This window comes from Ursus arctos, unplaced genomic scaffold (assembly GCF_023065955.2).
Source record: "Ursus arctos isolate Adak ecotype North America unplaced genomic scaffold, UrsArc2.0 scaffold_19, whole genome shotgun sequence".
Lineage (NCBI taxonomy): Eukaryota > Metazoa > Chordata > Mammalia > Carnivora > Ursidae > Ursus > Ursus arctos.
Window position 1 is genome coordinate 47,234,554 of NW_026622863.1, and position 21,583 is coordinate 47,256,136.

At 47.0% G+C, this 21,583-nt stretch overlaps 1 protein-coding gene across 3 annotated transcripts in view; it reads right to left on the reverse strand.

Annotated features, from left to right (window-relative positions):
- The window catches only part of ZNF229 (zinc finger protein 229), a 43,251-nt gene extending 22,640 nt beyond the window's left edge, over positions 1-20,611 (reverse strand). The window contains exons 1-7 of one of the 3 annotated variants that reach the window (XM_057314441.1): positions 20,571-20,588; positions 18,041-18,098; positions 13,027-13,208; positions 12,688-12,917; positions 12,449-12,507; positions 6,599-6,725; positions 1,005-4,845 (exon numbers count right to left, since the gene is read on the reverse strand). In XM_057314441.1, the coding sequence (XP_057170424.1) occupies positions 2,612-4,845; positions 6,599-6,725; positions 12,449-12,507; positions 12,688-12,721 (2,454 nt within the window). In that variant the 5' untranslated portion in view covers positions 12,722-12,917; positions 13,027-13,208; positions 18,041-18,098; positions 20,571-20,588 and the 3' untranslated portion in view covers positions 1,005-2,611. The other 2 variants (XM_057314442.1, XM_057314440.1) reach the window with 2 other exon arrangements.
- Between the last annotated feature and the right edge of the window lie 972 nt (positions 20,612-21,583).

Consider the following 21,583-nt stretch of genomic DNA (forward strand, 5'->3'; position numbering starts at 1 on the left):
GCACAGCGGTTAAGCGTCTGCCTTCGGCTCAGGGCGTGATCCCGGGGTCCTGGGATCGAGCCCCACATCAGGCTCCTCCGCTATGAGCCTGCTTCTTCCTCTCCCACTCCCCCTGCTTGTGTTCCCTCTCTCGCTGACTGTCTCTGTCTCTGTCGAATAAATAAATAAAAAATCTTTAAAAAGTAAATAAATAAATAAATAAATAAATTCTATCCCTGAAACTAAAAAATAAATAAGTAAATAAATAAATAAATAAAATTAAAATTTTGGAGCTTTTTAAAAAAATAAATAAAACTACAGAAAAAAAAAAAAAAAAAGAATCTGCGGTCCTCCTTTGGAAATCCCTTTACTGAGCTGAACTTTTCAACCACAAACCTTGAGGGTCTGAGGGGCAGGGACGGTGTCTACATTTGTTCTTTGGCTATAAAACCCACCTCATGACTGGAATGATGCAGCTGTTATTAGACAAAAACACTTGAGATTTTTCCAAGCCTCTTCAGAGAGCTAACCATTTCAGCTCCGGATGCTTTGCTTCTGACCCCCAGACATGTTCTGTGAACTATTCATTTAGAGAGAAAGTGACCTTCCCCACCTCCCTGACATGCCTACAACTGCGAGTCTTCATGGAGCGGCCCCAGGCAGCAGAGAAGAGCTCGGTCCAGACAGCGCCCCAGGTGAGGAAGCCAGACTAGAGGGGACATATCCTGGTGCGCTGCCTTCTCGGAAGCCAGGCTTGGGGGCGCACTGGTCCCAGAGGGCCAGAATGCAGAGTGGAGCACCGAAGGTCCTCCCCATCACCCAGACCACCCTCGTTTCCGACCACGCCAACAAAAATTACGCAGCATCTAATTAGGAAAGCAACTAAGTCACCAATTTCTCCGTTCATTTGTATACCTTATATTTGGTACTAGGTGCTAAGTAAACAGTAGAAAAAGCAACAACTACAAAATGATGGAGGTTGTGACATGGATCTTTGACCATAAGGCACTGTTCCACCAGACGAATTTCTTTTAAAAATAGCTTTACTATTGTTATAAAATTGATATATACTCTTTGTTAAAAAGTAAAATACATAAAAGTACACGAATGTATTACACACCCCACATCTCACTTACTAGAGATTAGCAGTTATCATACTAACCTTTCACACATTTTTTTTTGTCTTTCTCTATATATAAACACGATACGCAAAAATGTATTAACAAAATGGGGCCATACTAAAGTGGTTCTCCAATTTTCCTGGTTCACAGAATGGTTTGTGGGCAACCTTCAATGTCAACGTAGGTGTACCTGTATATTTTTAGTGGTTTCCACGCATTTACACGTGCCTTAATTTAGGACATGGAGCGTATTAACCTTTTTTTCTGCCATGGTAAGGAAATGCGAAGAAACTCAGCCATACGCACACATCTTTTTCCACATGTGCAACTATCTCCCAAGTATCAATTACTACACATTTATGGCCACTTCAAAGGTTATACAAATTGAACTTATACACTGACAAATTCTTTCCAAAAAAGACTACTTTTTTTCACCCCCACCAATAAATGCACAGGTGCATGTTTCCATTGATTCCCAGCGATGGTGGTTTGGGTGACTCTATTTTACCAGGGCTATTCCGACAAGTTAAAATGGTATTTCTGATTTTTTAAAATGCTCTAATAGTTGTCTTATCTGTTTCAAAAGACTATGAAATGAAACAGGGCATAAGTATCATATTCATGATAGCAATAAAACAAATGAACCAATAAATTCAATGCAGTGCCAATTGGCTTCTGTTTTTAAAACCTGATAAAATGAGGGGCGCCTGGGTGGCTCAGTCCATGGCGCGGCCGACTCTTGATCTCGGCTTAGGTCTTGATCTCGGCTTAGGTCTTGATCTCGGGGTCATAAGTTCAAGCCCCATGTTGGACTCTGCACTGGACGTAGAGCCTACTTCAAAACAAAACAAAACAAAACAAAACAAAACAACCCTGATGAAATGGCCCCGCAGTTCAGTACAACCTCTCTAGGAGAGTTTAACTCTAGGAGATAAAACACATTCATCAGAACGCGACATAAAAAACGTGATGGAGACACATTATCCAGACCTGCCAAGAGGGGGACCCTCCCTCTCACTGTTCCTGCTCTTCTAAAAGTGACTGGCTTCAACCGATGGTAATGTCATCTTTTGATTCTCGTAAAATCGATCATCTAAAAGGTACACACAAAACTGGTTTTGGTAAAGTGACCATTCTTTCCTACATTTGTCCCATCTGTAGGTATTCCCATCCCACCCCCCACAAGGAATCCATGTCCACGACCCGCTCGTATCATCTATAAAAGCTCCCTCCTGGGCCGACTCTGAGGAGCGTGACGATCTTTACTGAGGCCCCGTCCTACTTCTTTGAGGACAGTCGGCCGTGCGACAGAGTCTTGGAGACGGAAGCGTGCAACTCAAGCGCTCTTCCCGTTTCACAAACTTCCAGGTCTTCCCTTCCTCTGCACCGAGGGCCGCCGTGACCAGGTCGGCCTCCAGGGCAGCCCCCCCTCCACCCCACGCTCCCAAAGGCTTCCTCGTGCGCTGGCGCTCAGGGGAGTGTGAGGCTGGGGGCGCCACCGCCACGCACGCCTACTTGTCTGGTGTCTCGCCCGCGTGCGCTCGCTGATGATTGCGCAGGCCCGAGCTGTAGCTGAAGCCCTTGCCGCACTCCCCGCACTTGTAGGGCTTCTCGCCCGTGTGCACCCTCTGGTGGACGTGCAGGCACGAGCTGCGGCCAAAGCCCTTGCCGCACTCCTCGCACTTGTAGGGCTTCTCGCCCGTGTGCACCCTCTGATGGCCCTGCAGGTGTGAGCTCTGACTGTAGCCCTTCCCGCACACGTCGCATCTGTACGGCTTCTCCCCGGTGTGCACCCTCTTGTGACTGAGCAGCCCCGAGCCGTACCGGAAGCCCTTGCCGCACTCCTCACACGTGTAGGGCTTCTCCCCCGTGTGCAGCCGCTGGTGGGTGCGCAGATTGGAGCCGTAACTGAAGCCCTTGCCACACTCCTCACACGTGTAGGGCTTCTTGCCCGTGTGGATGCGCTGATGCTTGTAGAGGCTCGAGGTGCACCGAAAGCCCTTGCCGCACGCTTCGCACTTGTACGGCTTCTCGCCGGTGTGGACCCTCTGGTGGATGAGGAGCCCCGAGCTGTAGCTGAAGCCCTTGCCGCACTCGGCGCACTTGTAGGGCTTCTCGCCCGTGTGCGTCCTCTGATGGATGAGCAGGTCGGAGCTGTAAATGAAGCCCTTCCCGCACGCGTCGCACACGAAGGGTCGCTCGCCCGTGTGCACCCGCTGGTGGCTGTGCAGGTCTGAATTGCGCCGGAAGCCCTTGCCGCACTCGCCGCACTTGTACGGCTTCTCGCCCGTGTGCACCCTCTGGTGGACGTGCAGGTCCGAGCTGCGGCCGAAGCCCTTGCCGCACTCGCACTTGTACGGCTTCTCGCCCGTGTGCAGCCGCTGGTGCCTGAGGAGCCCCGAGCTGTAACTGAAGCTCTTGCCGCACACGTCGCACTCGAAGAGGCGCTGGCCCGTGTGCACGCGCTGGTGCGCCTGAAGGTACGAGTTGTAGCTGAAGCCTTTGTCGCACTTGTCACACTGGAAGGGCTTCTGGCCGGCGTGCGCCTTCTGGTGGCTGCTCAGGTGGGAGCTGCACGTGAAGCCCTTCCCGCACTGGCCGCAGCTGTAGGGCTTCTCCCCGGGGTGCACGTGCTGGTGCTTGTGCAGCGCCGACTTGGCGTAGAAGCCCTTGCCACACTCGCCGCACGTGTAGGGCTTCTCCCCCGTGTGCAGCCGCTGGTGCACCTGCAGCACCGAGCTGTAGCTGAAGCCCTTGCCGCACTCGCCACACTTGTAGGGCTTCTCGCCCGTGTGCACCCTCTGGTGGACCAGCAGGTTCGAGCTGCGGCCGAACGCCTTGCCGCACTCGTCGCACGCATACGGCTTCCGGCCCGTGTGCACGCCCTGGTGAATGAGGAGAATGGACTGGTAGCGGAAGCCCTTCCCACACACGTCGCATCTGTAGGGCATCTCCCCGGCCGGGGCCCGGGGCCGGCTGGGCCCGCGACTGTTCTGCCTCAGGCCCCGGCCGCGCTCCTTACTTGGAGAGGATTTCTCACCCCCGGGGGTCCTCTGCGGTCTCTCACGGTGGGCGGTGGGCCTTGAGCCCAGCCCGAACTCGTATTTATGGGGTTTCTCTCTCGAGGGCCCTCTTGGAGGAGTGGGAAGGGGTGACTCTTCACTGAAGCCGTTTCCACATTCCTTTCTTTTCCGGTCATACTCTTGGGGGTGAGGGCGAAGAAGTAGGGTCTTTTTAACGCCGTCCTTTCCACACTGATCCCAATTACAGGGTGTCTCTCTCTCTGGTAATCTGTGGGCATCGTGACACCGTGATATCCAGCTGAAGCCGTAACTGTCCCCTTCATGTTTATATACTATATCTTGCCTGTCAAGTTTTTTACACCCTTCTCGAATGTTCCACGGCTCATTCACAAAGGCTTTCATCCAAGAATCTTGAGCGGATACCGGTCTTACAGCTTTCCACGGTAGAAACCCTTGATTTTCCAAGCCGATGGGTCCCTGAAGACTGCCCACCAGACTGTCAATGTGTGAACCCCGAGCAGGTGCTCCTTCCCACCCCTGGCACAGAGAAGCGTCTTCTGAGAACTGGAAACTTTTCCCTTGAAGATTTACTCTATGATCCTGATTCTCAGTTAATTCACCAGCCACGTGTTCCCAGATTTTCCAGTAGGACAGCTCTCTGTAGGAAAGGCACTTTAATTCTCTTCCTTGAATATACTCCATTTCCTTTTCATTCTTGTCTCCTGTGGGGTGAAAGACCATTCAGAGATGAGAACAAATACAAGATTGGCTCAGGGATCTCAAGGCAAGTCAGCCTTTCAGACTCGGACCAGTAATAAGCCCAGAGCAAAATTCACCTGTGTGTATCATAACCACCAGGGCACTTCTTTCATGTCTAAAAAAAGGAAGAGGTTCCTGTTAACAAACTTTAAAGCTAAACATGATATGATCCTACTAGTAACAAACTACGTCTCATCATCTACTTGCCGAGCGAGAAATTCCGAACGGACTTCTGCAGAGAAAATTCACTTCTCCACTTACTGCTGTTGTTGCTGATAATAACAGTAATATCCAACATTGCTGCAACACTCGTGCTGACGATACACACCCGTTAACTCCTTTCACCCTCGGAATAACATTGAGGTGGGGACCCTTACATTTTCGCTTTACGGATGAGGGACCCAAGGCACAGAGAGAATGAGCAACCTGGTGCAGTCACCCTGCCACACTGTGCGGAAGGGGTAGGCGGGGCGTCAAACACAGAAGTCCCGTTTTAGAGCTGCACTTAGCGGGGTCTCCCAGAGTGACTCTAATTCTGGGCACGTGTGAGCTGAACCCGGGGGAGGAACGAAGCACCAAATCCTCCAAAGTGCACCAGCTGTGTCCCGGTCTTCTGGGAGCATGTCAGTTAGGAATCCACACGACACAAGGCACTGGAGGCATATAAATATTCAACATATCCTTGTCACTGCCTGCAAGCTGTCAAACTGTCATGTTGACCGTGTAGTTCCAGAGAAGTTTTTAAAAAAAAAAAAACGGTCCGTGCTTTTTGATATTCTTTATTGGCAATTTTTTTAAAAGATTTTCTTTATTCATTTGACAGAGAGAGAGACAGCCAGCGAGAGAAGGAACACAAGCAGGGGGAGTGGGAGAGGAAGAAGCAGGCTCCCAGCAGAGGAGCCTGATGTGGGGCTCGATCCCAGAACGCTGGGATCACGCCCTGAGCCGACGGCAGACGCTTAACGAATGAGCCACCCAGGTGCCCCATATTGGTGATTTTTACCTTCACGGCCGAAATAACACAAATCTGTTTATTACTGAGGACTCCTAGGGTATAGGAGTTAAACGGGTTCAGTGGGTATAAAGAGGACATAGGAGTTAACTGGCTTATCTTACACTGCCCGGCTGTTTCTATCAGAGGGAGGCAAGTCCAGGGATCCCCTCCGTCACTCTGGGCACGTCATTCTCTGAAAAGCATGACGGAATCATGAGAAGGTGGGAACTGAGTAGCGGAAATGAGGTCACAGGACAATTGCCTACAATAGTACGCAGTGTCCACAGGCAAGATCGAGGGTTGGAAGGGGCCTTATGTGACGAGCTCACCCCCTCCATGCCTGCTCAGGACTCCAGGCTCCACGGTTCTTGCCTGGGTGTGCTCCTCTTGGATTTTCTCTCTCTGTTACCCAAGTCTTTCTGCCTTTTTTCCAAAGGGTACAGTATCTTACCAGGTTTGAAAGGTTGTTGTCCTGAAAATACAAGGCTTAGGGGCATTTTTGAGGGACAAAAAATAATCAGAAAATGTAGCCCCAATTCCATGACTTTGAAGTCTTTGAAGCACAGAGAAAAGATTCGAGATTGGCCAAATGAAACTACTTTATAACAGTTCTATAAAAAAATGGGATTTAACTTGTATATAAAGACCAAAAATACCCTTTCCCCAGGGAACAGGAACACGCCAATCAAGGTAAGTGTCCATTACCCAGACATTCCCCTCACCCACAGAGAGCAGGTTCCTGAAGTTCTCCAGCATCACGTCCCGGTACAGCTTCCTCTGGGCGGGGTCCAGCAGCCCCAGCTCCTCCTCCGTGAAGACCACCGCCACGTCCCTGAAGGTCAATGGCTCCTAAAACGTGAAACACCATTAACACAAACACCCGCCAGATGAAAGGTAAACCTGGAGTCACTAAGAAGAGTAGGCAAGCAAGCAGGAAGCTGCTCCGTCCGGCAGGTCAAATCAAGTTTTATTCATGTCTGATGCCAATATGTCGATTGTAACCAACGGACCTTCCATGTTTATCCAAAGAGCAAAGCAAGGAACCCTAACTACTCTGCTCGATGTAAGCACTTCTGAGGGCAATTCCATAGAGCTGTATTGCTTCAATCATACGGTCGTTCATCTTACAGTTTGACTCCAACTGTAGAACGCCAGCTTGTCCTCCACAACAACGGTTCCAACAGTATATGCTGTTAGAGTGCGCGTGTCTGCACACACCCCAAAACCACCTTCTCTCCCAGAATGACTATTCTTCACCAACCAGCCCCTCGCCCCTCCATCAGCAGCTGGGCAAATCCTGTTCTTTGCTGCTCTAGCCCCCCATCCCCTCCACACACGCCTTTTACGGGCTTCCAAGTCCACGCTGAACAGAAGCAACCAATGGCTGTTTTTGCAACCGTGTCCACAACCAAATGAGGCCCCTTCAAATCATGCCGTGTCATCCTCAATTGTGGACCGTGGCCCAAGGTTTTCTGTGAAGGAGAACTGGAGTATGAACGCTTTACTAATGCGATACTGTGAGCACTGCAGAAATCAAAATGATTAAAAAACCCCTGTCCTTGGGGCACTTGGTTGGCTCCGTCGGAAGAGCATGCTACTCTTGACCTCAGGGTCATGAGTTCAAGTCCCGGTGGGTGCAGAGATAGCCAAAAAAATAATTAATAATAAACTTAAAAAAAAAAAAAAATCCAGTCCTCAAGGATTCTGTAAGTCAAGACACAGGTTAGCAACGGTCTTCTAATCAGAGTTTGTGATCTTTTCTGTTCCATGGCCTCCTTTCGCAGTCTGGTGATACTTACGGACTCTTACTCAGAATACTGTCACAAATGCATAAAATAAAACACAAAGGACCGTTTTAAAGGTTAAGTATATGGGAATACAATGTTCAAAAATAATAAAACACAAAGGATGTGCTTCTTTGTCCACAATAAGTATCAAGAATGAACCACCTACTGTAATTTCAAATTAGTAATGAGCGTAAGTAATATTTTGCAACATCTACGCCAGCGAAGACTTAGTGTGGTTAAAAAACCAAAGCGAATCCGCAAAGGGAAAAGCCCTGTGGGTTGAAGTCTGGAGGAAGCCAGGTGCCAACAGGTGTTTGCTGCTGTAACAAATCGTATAGCCATGAATACAACTACGCGCTGAGCCCCTTGGGTCCGGCACAGCTCTGAATGTGCGGGTGGTCTCAGGGACCCCGAACCAGGAGGTGAAGTCATGTGGCCATGGTCACATAGCTGGTTCGAGACAGAGGTCTAGTTCAAGCTGAGCACACAGAGTCTAGTTCCTGAGCCGCTAACCCTTAACAGTTGTCCTATAAAGGCCAAGATGTGAGTCACCAGGGGACCAGAAATGAGTCTATAAAGCAGGTGATATTAATACCTTCTATTTACAGAGAAATTACTGTGAGGCAGGCTCTAGCCTAAGTATTGTTTTTAAAAGATTTATTTATTTTATTTATTTGTCACAGAGAGAGAGAGAGCATGCGAACAGGGGGAGCCACACGCAGAGGGAGAAGCAGGCTCCCCTCTGAGCAGGGAGCCCAATGCAGGACTACATCCCAGGACCCCGGGATCACGACCTGAGCCAAAGGCAGATGTTTAACCGACTGAGCCACCCAGGCGTCCCTCTAGCCTAAGTATTTTTATATGACTGATCTCATTTAATCCTCACAGAACTCATGGAAAGTGAGAACTTTCTGGTGTCAGGAATGTTCTCTCATCTGCTCTAGTATCCATAACTACTCACAAGGTAGTGACTAGTGTTATCCTGCTTCACCGATGAGAAACCTGGGGTCCCACCTAATAAGCGGTGAGTCAGGACTGAACTCAGGCAGCCTGGCTTCTCCATGTGGAAACCATTCTGCTATCCTGCCGCCCCACTGAGATCAGAGGGGCCAGACCAGAGGAACCCACATCCCCATTTTGGAAAAGGAGTGCCGCCGAGAGAGCCCATTTCCAAGCAGAATCCTAGCTCAATCCCGAGACGAGAGGCAGCGTAAAGATGGAGAGATAGCTTGGGCCAGAGGCAGTCAGTCTGACAATTAAACCAATGTGGACCCGCCAATAACTCCCAAATCTTTATATCCAGCCCTGCCATCTACACTGAGCCCTGCCGACTCCAACTACCACCTGGGTGTCTAAAAGGTATCGTGAAGCAGAAACAGCCCAATCAGAAGTGAGTCTTTCCTCCCAGTTTTCTTCTAACCTCCCTGATGTAAACACAAGTACCATCGATCTTCAAGGTGTCCTTGATTCTTTCCTTTTCTTTATTTCTTACATCTAATTCATTAAAAAAAAAAATCTGCCAATTATTATTCCAAAGGAGACTTCAAATCTCTCCGTTTCGCCTCTCTAATCTGACTCACCATTGTCTTTGCTTAGATGACTGCAGAACCTTCTCTCAATTCACCCTGCCTAGGCCCCTCGAGACACTTGAGAGCGATGAACTTGTTTTTAACCTATCTGCTACCTGTCTCCCCTTCTAGAATGCCAGCCCCATGAAAGCAGGGGCGTTTATCGGTTTTGCTTTCTGATATATCACCAGGGCTTAGAATAATGTTTGGCCCATAGTAGGTGTCCAACACATGTTTGCTGAATGAATAGGGACAGGAAGAATAATAGCTTCTGAACTTCGAAAGTACATGTTCAATATAAATAGTAAAACAATACAGAGACATACAAGGAACTCAGCGGACCAGAGCACAGAAGGCAGAAACAGTCCCCGCAGAGGAAAGCGAAGTTGACTGTTCTTTCTCCTCCTCCGTACATATAACATACATACCTACTAAATATATGTACATATACATGTATAAATATATTCAAAAATACATAAATGAGAAAGGTAGCATTTCAGTTGACTTGCAAATGAGTAGTAAATATAACAAACAGCACTGTCATGACTGGCTATCCCTCTTGAAGAAAATGAAATTAAATGTCAACCCCACGCCACTTACAAAAACAAGTTACAGCCACATTAGAGATTAAAACGTTTTTAATCTAAATAAAAACCCATTTAGGTGCCTTTCTGACTAAGCTTGGAACCGATCAGGCCAGATAATCAAAGGGGAACCGACAAATCATTTAATTAGGTGAAAATGTTACACTTCTTCATGGTCAACTCGCCATTCGGAAAGGCAAGACTGAGAGAAAGTAACTGTTAACACTTCCGATGGGCGAGTTAACAACCCTACTCTTGAAAGAGCTCCTTTTATTCATTAATGCAGATGGGCGAAAGCGTCTCATAAGCAATTCACAGATGGGAAAACACAACCGCAAACATGGAACACGGTCATCGTGCACCGACTGTGACGAACTGTGAAATACGTGGGCGGGCTTAGCCACACACCCTCCTCCCTCGGATCAGCAAAACATGTTCAGTACCGATAAGGCCTTGGGGGAAATCTTGCCCCCCCCCAAAAAAATATAATCAGAATTCTCAGAAGTGTAAAAAAAAAAAAAAATCACTGCTATGATTACAGGAAAATAAAACCTCAAGAGATGAGCCAACCGGCAGAACGAACGTCACCGAAGCACAAGCCAGAGAAAGGAGCACAGAGCAGCCTCCTGGAATATGATGGAAAGTTCCAAAGAAGAGAACAAAAGTTAAAGGATACGGAAGATAGATCCAGAAGTTTTACCCTTAATAACGGGAGTTCCAATAGGTCCAAGTGAGTACGATAATAGTAACAGCAGACATCCGGGCAGAAAAAGAATTCATGCCAGAAGATCGCAGAGCAAGGGCAGTAAAGGGGTGACCTTTGAAAATAACACTCAGCCAAGATGCTGTCAAGTATACCACAACAGACCTTTCTGGGGCGGGGGGGAAATGCTAAAGTAACTAATAAGCCAGAATAAACTCTGTTCACCAGAAGACGAATGGAGAAGCCATGAGGAAAAGGCCAGCCCAGACTGAACGCCCGTTCTCAAGGTGTGAATGAAGAATTTTCAGGTTAGACAATCTGCCATTTGGGCATCAAGGCAACAGACATTTTTCAGCACGGGGAATGCTCAGTGGGTACAAGCCCCGCGAGTCGTCTCTGGGGAAAGCAAACTGTGCAGTGACGTTAAGCCAACCAACAGATAAAATGAAGCCAGGAATGAAGAAACTGGTAAAAAGGGCAGGTGGCGGACAAGGACCTCTAGACACAGGACTGAGCCAGGTCTACTGTGCGAAGCAGTAGTGACAAATCAGAAGGTAATGATAATGGTAACAGTATCATATCGGGAGACGGTGGGAAGTAAAGAAGTGCTCGTTTCTTCAGCCCTCAGAGCAGCAAGTTCATCGATAATATTGAAAATTAAAGCATATTGTAAAAATGACTCAAAGTTTCCAAATTTTTCCGTGTCTTTCCATAGAAAGAGAAAGCTTTATAAAATAAGCTCGCGTGTGCTAACAAAAATACGTACTTAAGATTTTACAACTGCTTTGATTTCTTTTTCTTTCGACTTAAAGGAAAAAATACACATATGCATGTATCTACCGTGTGTGTGTGTGTGTGTGTGTGTGTGTGTGTGTGTGTCAGAATGGGGGGGGGGAACGCATCTTTCTACATCCTGATAGTTTCATCCACTTTACCTCACTGGACAGCAGCACAAAATCGAGACAAGAGAACAAGTGAAACCATAATAATCCATCAATCCAACGTCAATCCAATGGATGGACGTGGAGTCCATGAGTTATTTTTTTTTTTCTTTCTTTGCGGTTATGAACAACGCGGCAATGACCATTCTGCGGACACCTGCTCTGATTCCGAATGAACTTGCAGAGTGGGGAATACCGGAGCATGCGTAACTTCCAGAAAGACTAAAAATGCCCCTTGCAATTGTGTGCGTGGACCCGTTTCTCCGTCGGGCTCACAGCGAATACTGACCTTTCAAATCTTTGGTCATCTGCTAAAAAAAAAAAAAAAAAAAAAAAGAATCCTACCTTGTTTCAGCCTGTACTGCTTTGACTAACAGAGGTTGATTGTCTTTTCATATCATTACTGGCCATTTGTGTTTCTTCTTTTCTTCCTTCCTGAACAAGAATGCCTGGGCATTTGAACCCCTCTTTCAAAAATAAAGATAGTAGAATTTATCATTTTGTGATCGATGAAATGTCTTCCGCCCTAATATGCTCTCTTTTAACCTGGTTCCTGGGGTACTTTTTCGCAGGGTGTATAATCGGGAGACTATAAGATCCGTAAATGAATCAGAGAAACGTCGCACGGGGGAGTAAACCTCGGGCAGAGAAGAAGGATTCATCATCTGGAGAGTCACCTCTCTGTATAATTTAGGCTCGGGCCCTTAGATGAAACAACGATCGACTGGCAGGAGCACGTGGAGCGGAACGGCAGATTACAGCCACACCGACCCGGGTTCAAACCCACAATTCCCTGCTCGTTTCTTCCTTCCTAAACCCGGCTCCTATCCCCTGTCTCACATGGCTACTCTGTGGATAAATGCAATGAGCAATGTCATTATCGCCCAATACACGGTTATCTCTTTTTCCCTTTTAACAAGGGAGGGGGATATTTTTACGCTCTGACGCCTGGAGTGTTCTTTCTGGAGAGAAAAGAGATCTCAACCCACCTGAAACTCGGTCTTGTCCTTCCCATCCTGAGAAAGGGCTGAGGCTTGAGAGCCGACAGCTGCAGGAGGAGAAGGAAGCCGTGAGAAGAGGGGGCTCCCGCCTGGGCTCACGGACCATCTACTGGGACCCCAGCAATGTCTGCTGTTCGCACACTGGATTCTTTTCCTCCACCTCACTTGTCCTCACTCCACACCCGGCTCCGCTCCTCCCCCACCACATACCCTTCCTGAACTCTCACCTCTCTCCCCAGGCCTTGAGGTCCAAGTCTCCATGGCCGCCTCTCCTAGGTTTTCCCGATTTTATTTCTCCTCTGATCTTCCTAAGCCAGAGAGGCAGGAGATCCGGGCCTTCTTCATTCTTGAGGTTCTCCACGCTCTGAGGAGTGTCGGATGGCTGTCCGGCTCAGAAGGAGGGCCCTGCCTCCACCTTCACACTCCACGGCCTGGTTGCTTCCCATGCTCCAGGGACCTGTGGGCTCAAGAGGGGAACTCGACTTCATCCAGTCCTTTCTTCTGGGCCCCAAAGTTCTGGGTCTCCAGTACGGTGCACACACTCTGGATACCAGGTGGAGGCTTACCGAGTCGCTGTCTGCATAGTCCCTGCTCCGGAGAGATTCACGGTCCACAGAGCCAAGAAGGCTGCAGATGGCTGCAGATGGTCTGAGAAGTTTCTGCGGGGAGGGCCTAGCAGCAGAAGTGTCGTAGTGAGACAAAGGGCTTGACGGAAGGGTGCAGACGTCACAGACATGAGACCTGTGTTCTGTGAAGGAGAATCCGGAGTGTGAACGCTTTACTAATGAGATACCGTGAGCACTGCAGAAATAAAAACAATTAAAAATCCCTGTCCTCAGGGCGCCTGACTGGCTCAGTCGGAAGAGCATACTACTCTGGATCTCGAGGTCGTGAGTTCGAGCCCCACGTTGGTGTAGAGACTACTAAAATAATAATAATAATAATAATAATAATAATAATAATAATAATAATAATAATAATAAACTAAAAAAAAAACAGTCCTCAAGGATTCTATAAATCAAGACACTGGTTAGCAACGGTCTTCTAAATCAGAGTTCGTGATCTTTTCTGTTCCACGGCCTGATTTGGCAGTCTGTTGATATTTACGGACTCTTACTCAGAATAACGTTGAAAATGCATAAAATAAAACACACAGGATTATTTTAAAGCCTAATTATACTAGAATACAATGTTCAAAAACAATAAAACACCAGAGATGTGCTTCCTTTTATGCATTAAATGTCAAGAGTTAATTAGCTACTGTATTTTCAAAACAGTAATGAGCGTAAGCAATATTTTGAAACATCTGCACCAACTATAATATAAAAATATCTATGATTTACACGGAAAACAGATTCACGGATTCTGATGATACTATTGTGGTTTGTCGCCTACATTCATAATTAAAGGAAATGCAATTTTTCAGCTCAACTAGTGTATATTTTTTTTCCCACTCAAGTTCATGAACCCCCTGCATTATGCCCATGGACTGGAGTTCAAGAGCTCCTTTTCCAAGTGAGACCTTCTCCTGCCGCCACCAGATTAAATTAGTCACTCGGGGACCCAGAATCACGCTGTTGAAGTTGCTGGCTTGCCACCTTTAACACAGATGCCCTGTTAAGATCTCTAAATCATCAGGGCACCTGGGGGGGCTCAGCTGGTTAAGCAGCTGACTCTTGATTTTGGCTCAGGTCACAATCTCCGAGTCCCAGGATTGAGCCCCACATCGGGCTCCGAACTCAGCAGGGGAGTCTGCTTCAGGATTCTGTCTCCCTCTGCCCCACCCCTTGCTAGCACATGTACTCTCTCTCTCTCTCTCTCTCTCCCTCTGAAACAAACAAATCTTTAAAAAAGAGAGAGAGAGAGAGATCTCTAAATCATCAAGGGAACAGGGCCTTCTTCCTTGATTTGTGTTCTCCATTTTGCACGGGTCCGGCCCATTGGACACATTTAACAAATTCCATCAATGGTATGTGAAGCACAGAGTCGACCAGAACTCTCGGAACCAGCTCGGAACCAGTCAGTAGGCAGTGCAAACACACAGACCGTGAGTTCCTTCCCTTCCACTCTTTGCCTGATCTGCTTTCTCCTAAGACCCAAGCCACAGGGCAGGTTCAGACAGACACGCACCCTGGGGGGCCCACTCCAAGATCCCCCCTACCCTGGATGGCTTCAGGAGCTCACGTCTCCACTTTGCCCCTCACTGTCGGTCTAAGACCTCTGCATAGCCCGTTCTGGCAAGCGCCTCCCTGTCTCCCACGGTTTGTGCTCTGCCCTGCACGAGGGCCTGCCCTCTGAAGCAAGTGTGCAAGGCTGGGCCACCTGCTAACCTCCTACAGGGATGACAAAGATCTCTAACAGTGTCCTCCCGGCCAATGCCATTTAAATCCAACTCCTCAGGACCTCCAGGACTGTGCTCCAGAAACCTTAGCCTGCTCAAAAATCACCATGAGAGACTGTTGAAACAGACTGCGGGAGCCCACCCCCAAAGATCCTAATTCAGTAGCTCCGCAGCGGAGCACAAGAGTCTGTGTTTCTAACAAGTTCCCAGGCGATGCTGATACGGCTTCTCGGGGCCCATGCTTTACGGGAGCAGGCGCTAACACTCTGACAGCTGGCTTTCAGGGCTTCCGGGGGTTTCTAGTTTACACAGAATTTCCTCGTGGTTCCTCCTCATATCCCCGACCTCCAAAAGTCAGGACTGCCTCAAGCTTTGGTGCGCGAAGTTCTTCTCTACCTCTAGTCATTCACTGCCTCAGTGAACACACCCAGCTTCGGGACGTCAAATAGCGTCCACGCGCCGATGACTCCAAACCAACTTGAAATGTCCCCGTGGCTGTCTAAAAGATGTCTCCAACTTAACACACCCAAAACCAAACACCAGATTTGTCTTTCCAAATAAGCGCGACACATGTTTGGAAATGATCTTTGATTTTTTTTTCTCTTTTTCATACGCCACATCCAACATCAGCAAAAACCTTCAAATGATAGCCAGCATCCGATCGATTCTCTCACTACTACGGTCCAAACCACCATCATCTCTTGCCTAAACTACAGCAGTTGACCTCTAACTGGTCTCTCTGCTTCTATTCCTGTCCCCCTACCATCTACTTCCTACACAGCAGCCAGGATGATTTTTCTTTAAGATTTATTTTTTTATTTGAGAGAGAGAGCACGAGTGCATGCATGCAGGGGGAGGGGCAGGGGGAGAGAGAGAACCTCAAGCAGACTCCACACTGAGTGAGGAACCCAATGCGGGGCCCAGTCTCACGATCCTGAGATCACGACCTGAGCTGAAATCGAGAGTTAGACACTTAACCAACTTGAGCCACCCAGGCGCCCCAGCCAGAATGATCTTTTAAAAATACAAGTACGGGCATGTCACTTCACTGGCCAAGAACTTCACCTCACTCAAAACCTTCCCTAAAGTCCTTTCAATGTCCAAAAGACATTACATGATCTGACCTCCCCATACCCAATCTCCCATTTATCCCTCCCCTTTCTCATTCTGCTCAGCCTCTCTGGCCTCCTTACTGTTCTTCACATTGACCAGCCAGGCCCCTACTTCGGGGCCTTCACAGCTCTACCCTTTCCCCAGTGTCACAGGCCTCTCACTTCCTTTGGGTCCCTACTCACCACCTTTCCAGTGAAATCGCCTTTTCACTGAAATCATCCCTGATTATCCTACTTACGATTGAGAGTCTCTCTGCCAGCCCTCCCAAAGCGTCTTCCCTGCTTCATTTTTCCCGTGAAACTTATCACCTAACCGACCATCTGTGTGTCTCATTTACTATCTTTCTGTGCCCATGAGAATAGGAGTCTGTGAGGGCTGGGATTTTAGTCTGCTGTGGGCACAACATAGGCACCCAATACATATATAAATGGGAAACTGGGACTGAAGTGAACTCAGCCTGCTGATCCTGGGATCCTGGGTTCTTTGATACCAGCTGCAGAGCAGAATGGTTTTGTCCGGCCGTGTGTTCCCTTAGTCAATTACACACTAAGGACCGCACTGGGCCTGCTGGGACATAGTGGTGGTCAAGGCAGGCAGGCAAGGACTGTGCTCACGCAGCTGACACTCTAGCTGAGAAGACAGCACCCATTCACTGCAATTCTACTGTGTGTCGGGTGCTTAGGTTTAAAGAAAGATATACTCCTTTACCATACGGAGCGCACACTGGGGAGAGAAAGAAGATGACCATGATATCACGGGTGACACAGCAGTGGGATAAAGGGCTGATGGGAGTGAGAGACGTTGGCAAGGTAGAAATAACAGGACTAGATGAATGATTACACGTGCGGATGAAAAGGAGAAATCAAGTAGGAGGCTGGAGTTGAGGCGGAAGGAACACAGGTAAATTACGGGGGTTCAATCCAGATAGCAAGACGGGAGGCTGGGTGGGAAGCTGCAGGTCTTGACTCAATACTGGAGTTGGCAAAAGGCCTGGGGGTACATTCTGCTCAGCCACTTTGTAGCTGTGTGAACACCAGAAGAGGGACGAATCTCTGAAGGAGTCTTTTCTTTCTGCGGTGAAGACAGGACTTCTTACTCACAGAGTTGGAAGAATTCAGTCTTTCTCTCTCACACACAGACACATGGATACTTATATGGGTAAAGCCCACAGCCTAGGACGTGGCACATAGAAAATCCTCAGCCAGCCGCTATCATTGCTGTTATTCATTCATCCTAGCACTCACCTAGGGATACAGGCACCCATTTGTTTAACAAAGACACATCCGGTGTCTCACTGTATCTCGGACGCCCTGAGACACTGAAGCAAGTAAGATGGACAAGGTACTTGTCCTCGCAGGGCTTGCATTCTGGTGCGTAAACAAATCTACTAAAGAGGTGATCTCTGAGTACAAAAAGGGCGATGAAGAAAATAAGACCAACTGTTTACGAACCAGAACAGAAGTTCTCTAGGACAGAACACAGGTGGCAGGTGTGGCAGGGGCAGCACGAATCAGGTTGTCGAGGAAGGTCTCCAAGGCCTGCGTGAAAATAAATCAGCCGTGCAAAGGTCTGGGATGGAAAGAGTACGGAGGGAGGGGCCGGTGCAAAGGCCCTGACTTCTGGTTATAATACCTCAGCCTTCTCATCTGTAACACAGGACTAAAAATATCTAACTTAAAAGTTGCTGAGCAAATTAAATATCAATATTTATTGACAGGCTACCCTATACGTCAGGTACTGTCCCAGGTACTAGGGATACAGCAACGAAAGCCCTCAGCATAACTGGTATATAATAAGCACTTAATTAATGCATACCATTACACTTACTGTAATTATTTCTTTCCCACACCTAGCACAGCCCTGACATAGTGTAAACCTGAGTGATTCACTGACTAAATGAACAAATACTAGAAGCCAGGGAGAGAATACACTAAATCAAGACACCAGGAAATTCCCCCAACTTTAGGGAAAAAAAACATTTCTGGGGGGAAGGCAGCCATGGCTGAGGGGCCTGAATGGGCATTTGTCAAGACCACGGTATGAAGAGTAAGGTCAGAAGAGTGGGCCCTATTTGGGAAGAGAGCTGGCATTGCCATAAAATAACAAGAAATCGAAATTCTACTCACTTGCAGCTCTAATGTCAAGAGACCGGGGGTTATTCCTTTCTCTTCCATGCAGTTCTCTCTGAGAAAGGAACAGTCCCAAGAAGGCAAGGCCATGAAATAAAAATAAGCCAGGAGATAACATGATTTTATCACCCTTCCCAAGACACAACAGGCAGCAACCTCTGAGCATGGAATCTAGCCTTCCTGTAATCTACTCCTACTACCAGAAGGGAACATCCCTCCCTAGAGGGCTCAGACAGAGGGTCCACGCCATTCCTGCCGTGGGCCTTGTCTACAAGCCTGCATTCGCTGTAGCTTCCAGGAGACAATCAGATGGCCACCAGACACCTGAAAAGGTGCTCAACATCACTCATCATCAGGGAAATGCAAATCAAAACCACAATGAGATATCATCTTACACCTGTCAGAGTGGCTAGAATCAAAAAGATAAGAAGTAACAAGTGTCAGTGAAGATGTGGAGAAAAAGGAATCCTGGTAATACAGACTGGTGCAGCCACTGTGGAAAGAAAGCAGTATGGAGGTTCCTCAAAGAAATAAAAATAGAACTACCATATGATCCAGTAATTCCACAACTGGGTTTTTACCTGAAGAAAACAAAAACACTAATTTGAACAGATATATGCACCCCTGTGCTTACTGCACCATTATTTACAACAGCCATAAATTATGGAAGCACCCCAACTGTCCATCCATAGATGGCTAAAGAAGATGTGGTATTTGTATATACAATGGAACATTACTCAGCCATACAAAAGGGTGAAATCCTGCCATTTGCAACAACACGGGTGGACCTAGAGGGTATAATGCTAAGTGAAATGAATCAGTCAGAGAAAGACAAATACCATATTATTTCCTTTATATGTGGAATTTAAGAAAAAACACAAAAGAACAAAGAAAAGAAAAAGAGAGAGACACAAAGCCAGACTCTTAAACACAGAGAACAAGCTGGTGGTTGCCAGGGAGGAGGTGGGTGGAATGAGAGGACACCTATCTTGATGAGCACTGAACAATCTACAGAACTGTTGAATCATTATACGCCTGAAACTAATAAAGCAGTGGATATTTAAAACTATTTTTAAACACCTAAATATATACCTAAAGATATACCATGTTCATGCAGTTAAAAGACTCAAAGTTGTTATCTGCTCTCTCCAAAGCAATCTCAATCAAAATCTCAACAAAATCTCAATCTTTTTGCAAAATTTGACCCACTGATACTAAAATATATATTGAAACTAAAAAAAAGAAAGAAAAGAAAAAGAAAAAGAAAACAAATAGAATAGCCAAAACAATCCTACTCAAAGAAGGAAAACTTTGGACAAAATCTGGACTCATTCCTTCTGACTTTAAGATTTATTCTAAAGCTACAGTAATCAAGAAATAGTGGTATTTTTTAAAAAGATTTTATTTATTTATTTATTTATTTATTTATTTATTTATTTATCAGAGAGAGAGAGAGATCACAAGCAGGGGGAGCAGCAGGCAGAGGGAGAAGCAGGCTCCCCACTGAGCAGGGGCTCGATCCCAGGACCCTGAGATCATGACCTGCGCTGAAGGCAGAGGCTTAACTGACTGCGCCACCCAGGCGTCCCAAGAAATAGTGGTATTGACAACAATGGTAGATCAATAAGAAGAGTCTTTTCAACGTCTGGAGTTGTAACAATTGGAAAATTCTTATGTACCCCTCTTTAAATCATACACAAAAATTCATGCAATATGGATTAAAGATCTACTATTTAAAAAAAAAATCTGGGGGCGCCTGGGTAGCGCAGTCGTTAAGGCGTCTGCCTTCGGCTCAGGGCGTGATCCCGGCGTTCCGGGATCGAGTCCCACATCGGGCTCCTCTGCTGGGAGCCTGCTTCTTCCTCTCCCACTCCCCGTGCTGTGTTCCCTCTCTCGCTGGCTGTCTCTCTGTCACATAAATAAATAAAATCTTTAAAAAAAAAAATCTGAATTGAGAGCTGTGACTCTCCTATGCTGTGTGACAGAGTGGAATTCAACCCGTGAGCCTCGGACGCTGCAAAAAACAGACCACTACATCAGCAGAATAATCGCTTAAAACTTGTACGGCGCTTAGTAATTCTCGAGGGAACACATGCAGAACACGAAAATCAATTTCTGCAGCTCCTTATGGAAATGACTTCACAGGAAAGTCCGAAATTCATACAGAAGTGGGTGTGCGGCTACCGTGAAAGAATTCCAGATAGCATCCATCTGAGACTGCCTGGATTGCAGTCTCCCAAACCGAGCGATGCCCGTCTCAAAGCCACAGCTGCGGACTAGGAACTGCTGCTTCCCAAGCCTCGGGGTGCCCAGCGCTGCCGGCCCGAGCCCCGCCCCCCATCCCAACCCGGGATGCCCCGTGCATCCGCCTCCTCAAACCTCTTCTTCGCCAGGCGGAGCTGTCGAAATCCCCCGGCTCTGACCTCCGCCACACGCCCCCTCCTCCCCAGATCCTAAAGACCCGGCCCCTGTCCCTGCTGCCGGAACGAAGACCTCCAAGAAGCCCCACGTCCCATTACCCACTCACCATCGCAGAAGAAATTATGGCAGTGCTGTGGTGGCCGGAAGCGGAAGTGGGAGACTCTTGGGGGCCAGGACTACACTTCCCAGAACCCTCTGCGGCTCTCGGTCTTATTTACAGTCCAGACGGTGACGTAAAAAAGCACACACCTGGAGCCCCCGCCCAAGGCCAGGTGGAAGGCGGAGTGCCCAGCAGGTGTACCCTGGTCTGTGGGAGGACGCATGATGTTCTGGCTCTCAGCTTTGGAGCACCACTACACCTTTCTTCTCTTTCCTTAAAAAAAAGTTATTACTGGCTGCTAACATGTTCACGTTGTAGAAAATCTGACACTACTCTCCAACAGACAAATCCACAATGCCATCACCAGGGAATAAAAAACATTGATGTTTTGGTGTAAATTTTATATGTATGTAATATATATTTTAATTATATATTTTAATTCCAAAAGCACTGCATGATCAATGGTAAAAAAAAAAAAACAGTAAAAGGAAAAAAGAAAGGAATGTTTTAAAAAAAAAAGTAAGGAGGAAAAGTAAGAAAAAGAATTAAAGTCCTCTGTAATCCTAGCATCCATAAACAAGGATCATTAATATCTTGGCCTATGTATTTCCAGAGTTACTCTTTGAGTAAATATATATTTAAAAATTTTTGTCCCCATGAAATTGGCATCATAATATTTTAGGACAGTTTTTGCTTCTCACGTCATGTATCATGGGAAGCTCTCTATGTCACTAAATAATAAATTCATTTTAAGTGCTTGCTTAGAATTCTTTAGTTTTAGATCCGTTACCATCTTGTTCACCAATGAAGTTAGACTTCCAATCTCAGTGTGTCAAAACTAGGAATAATTGTTTTCTTTAATTTCTTCCAATTTGAGAGCCCAAACGTACTGATTGCACTTCTTTGCTCATGGAGATGTTGAATAAATGTCAATATGTCAGTGGTGGGTAAATTGCTTTTTTTTTTTAAAGATTTTATTTATTTATTCGACAGAGATAGAGACAGCCAGCGAGAGAGGG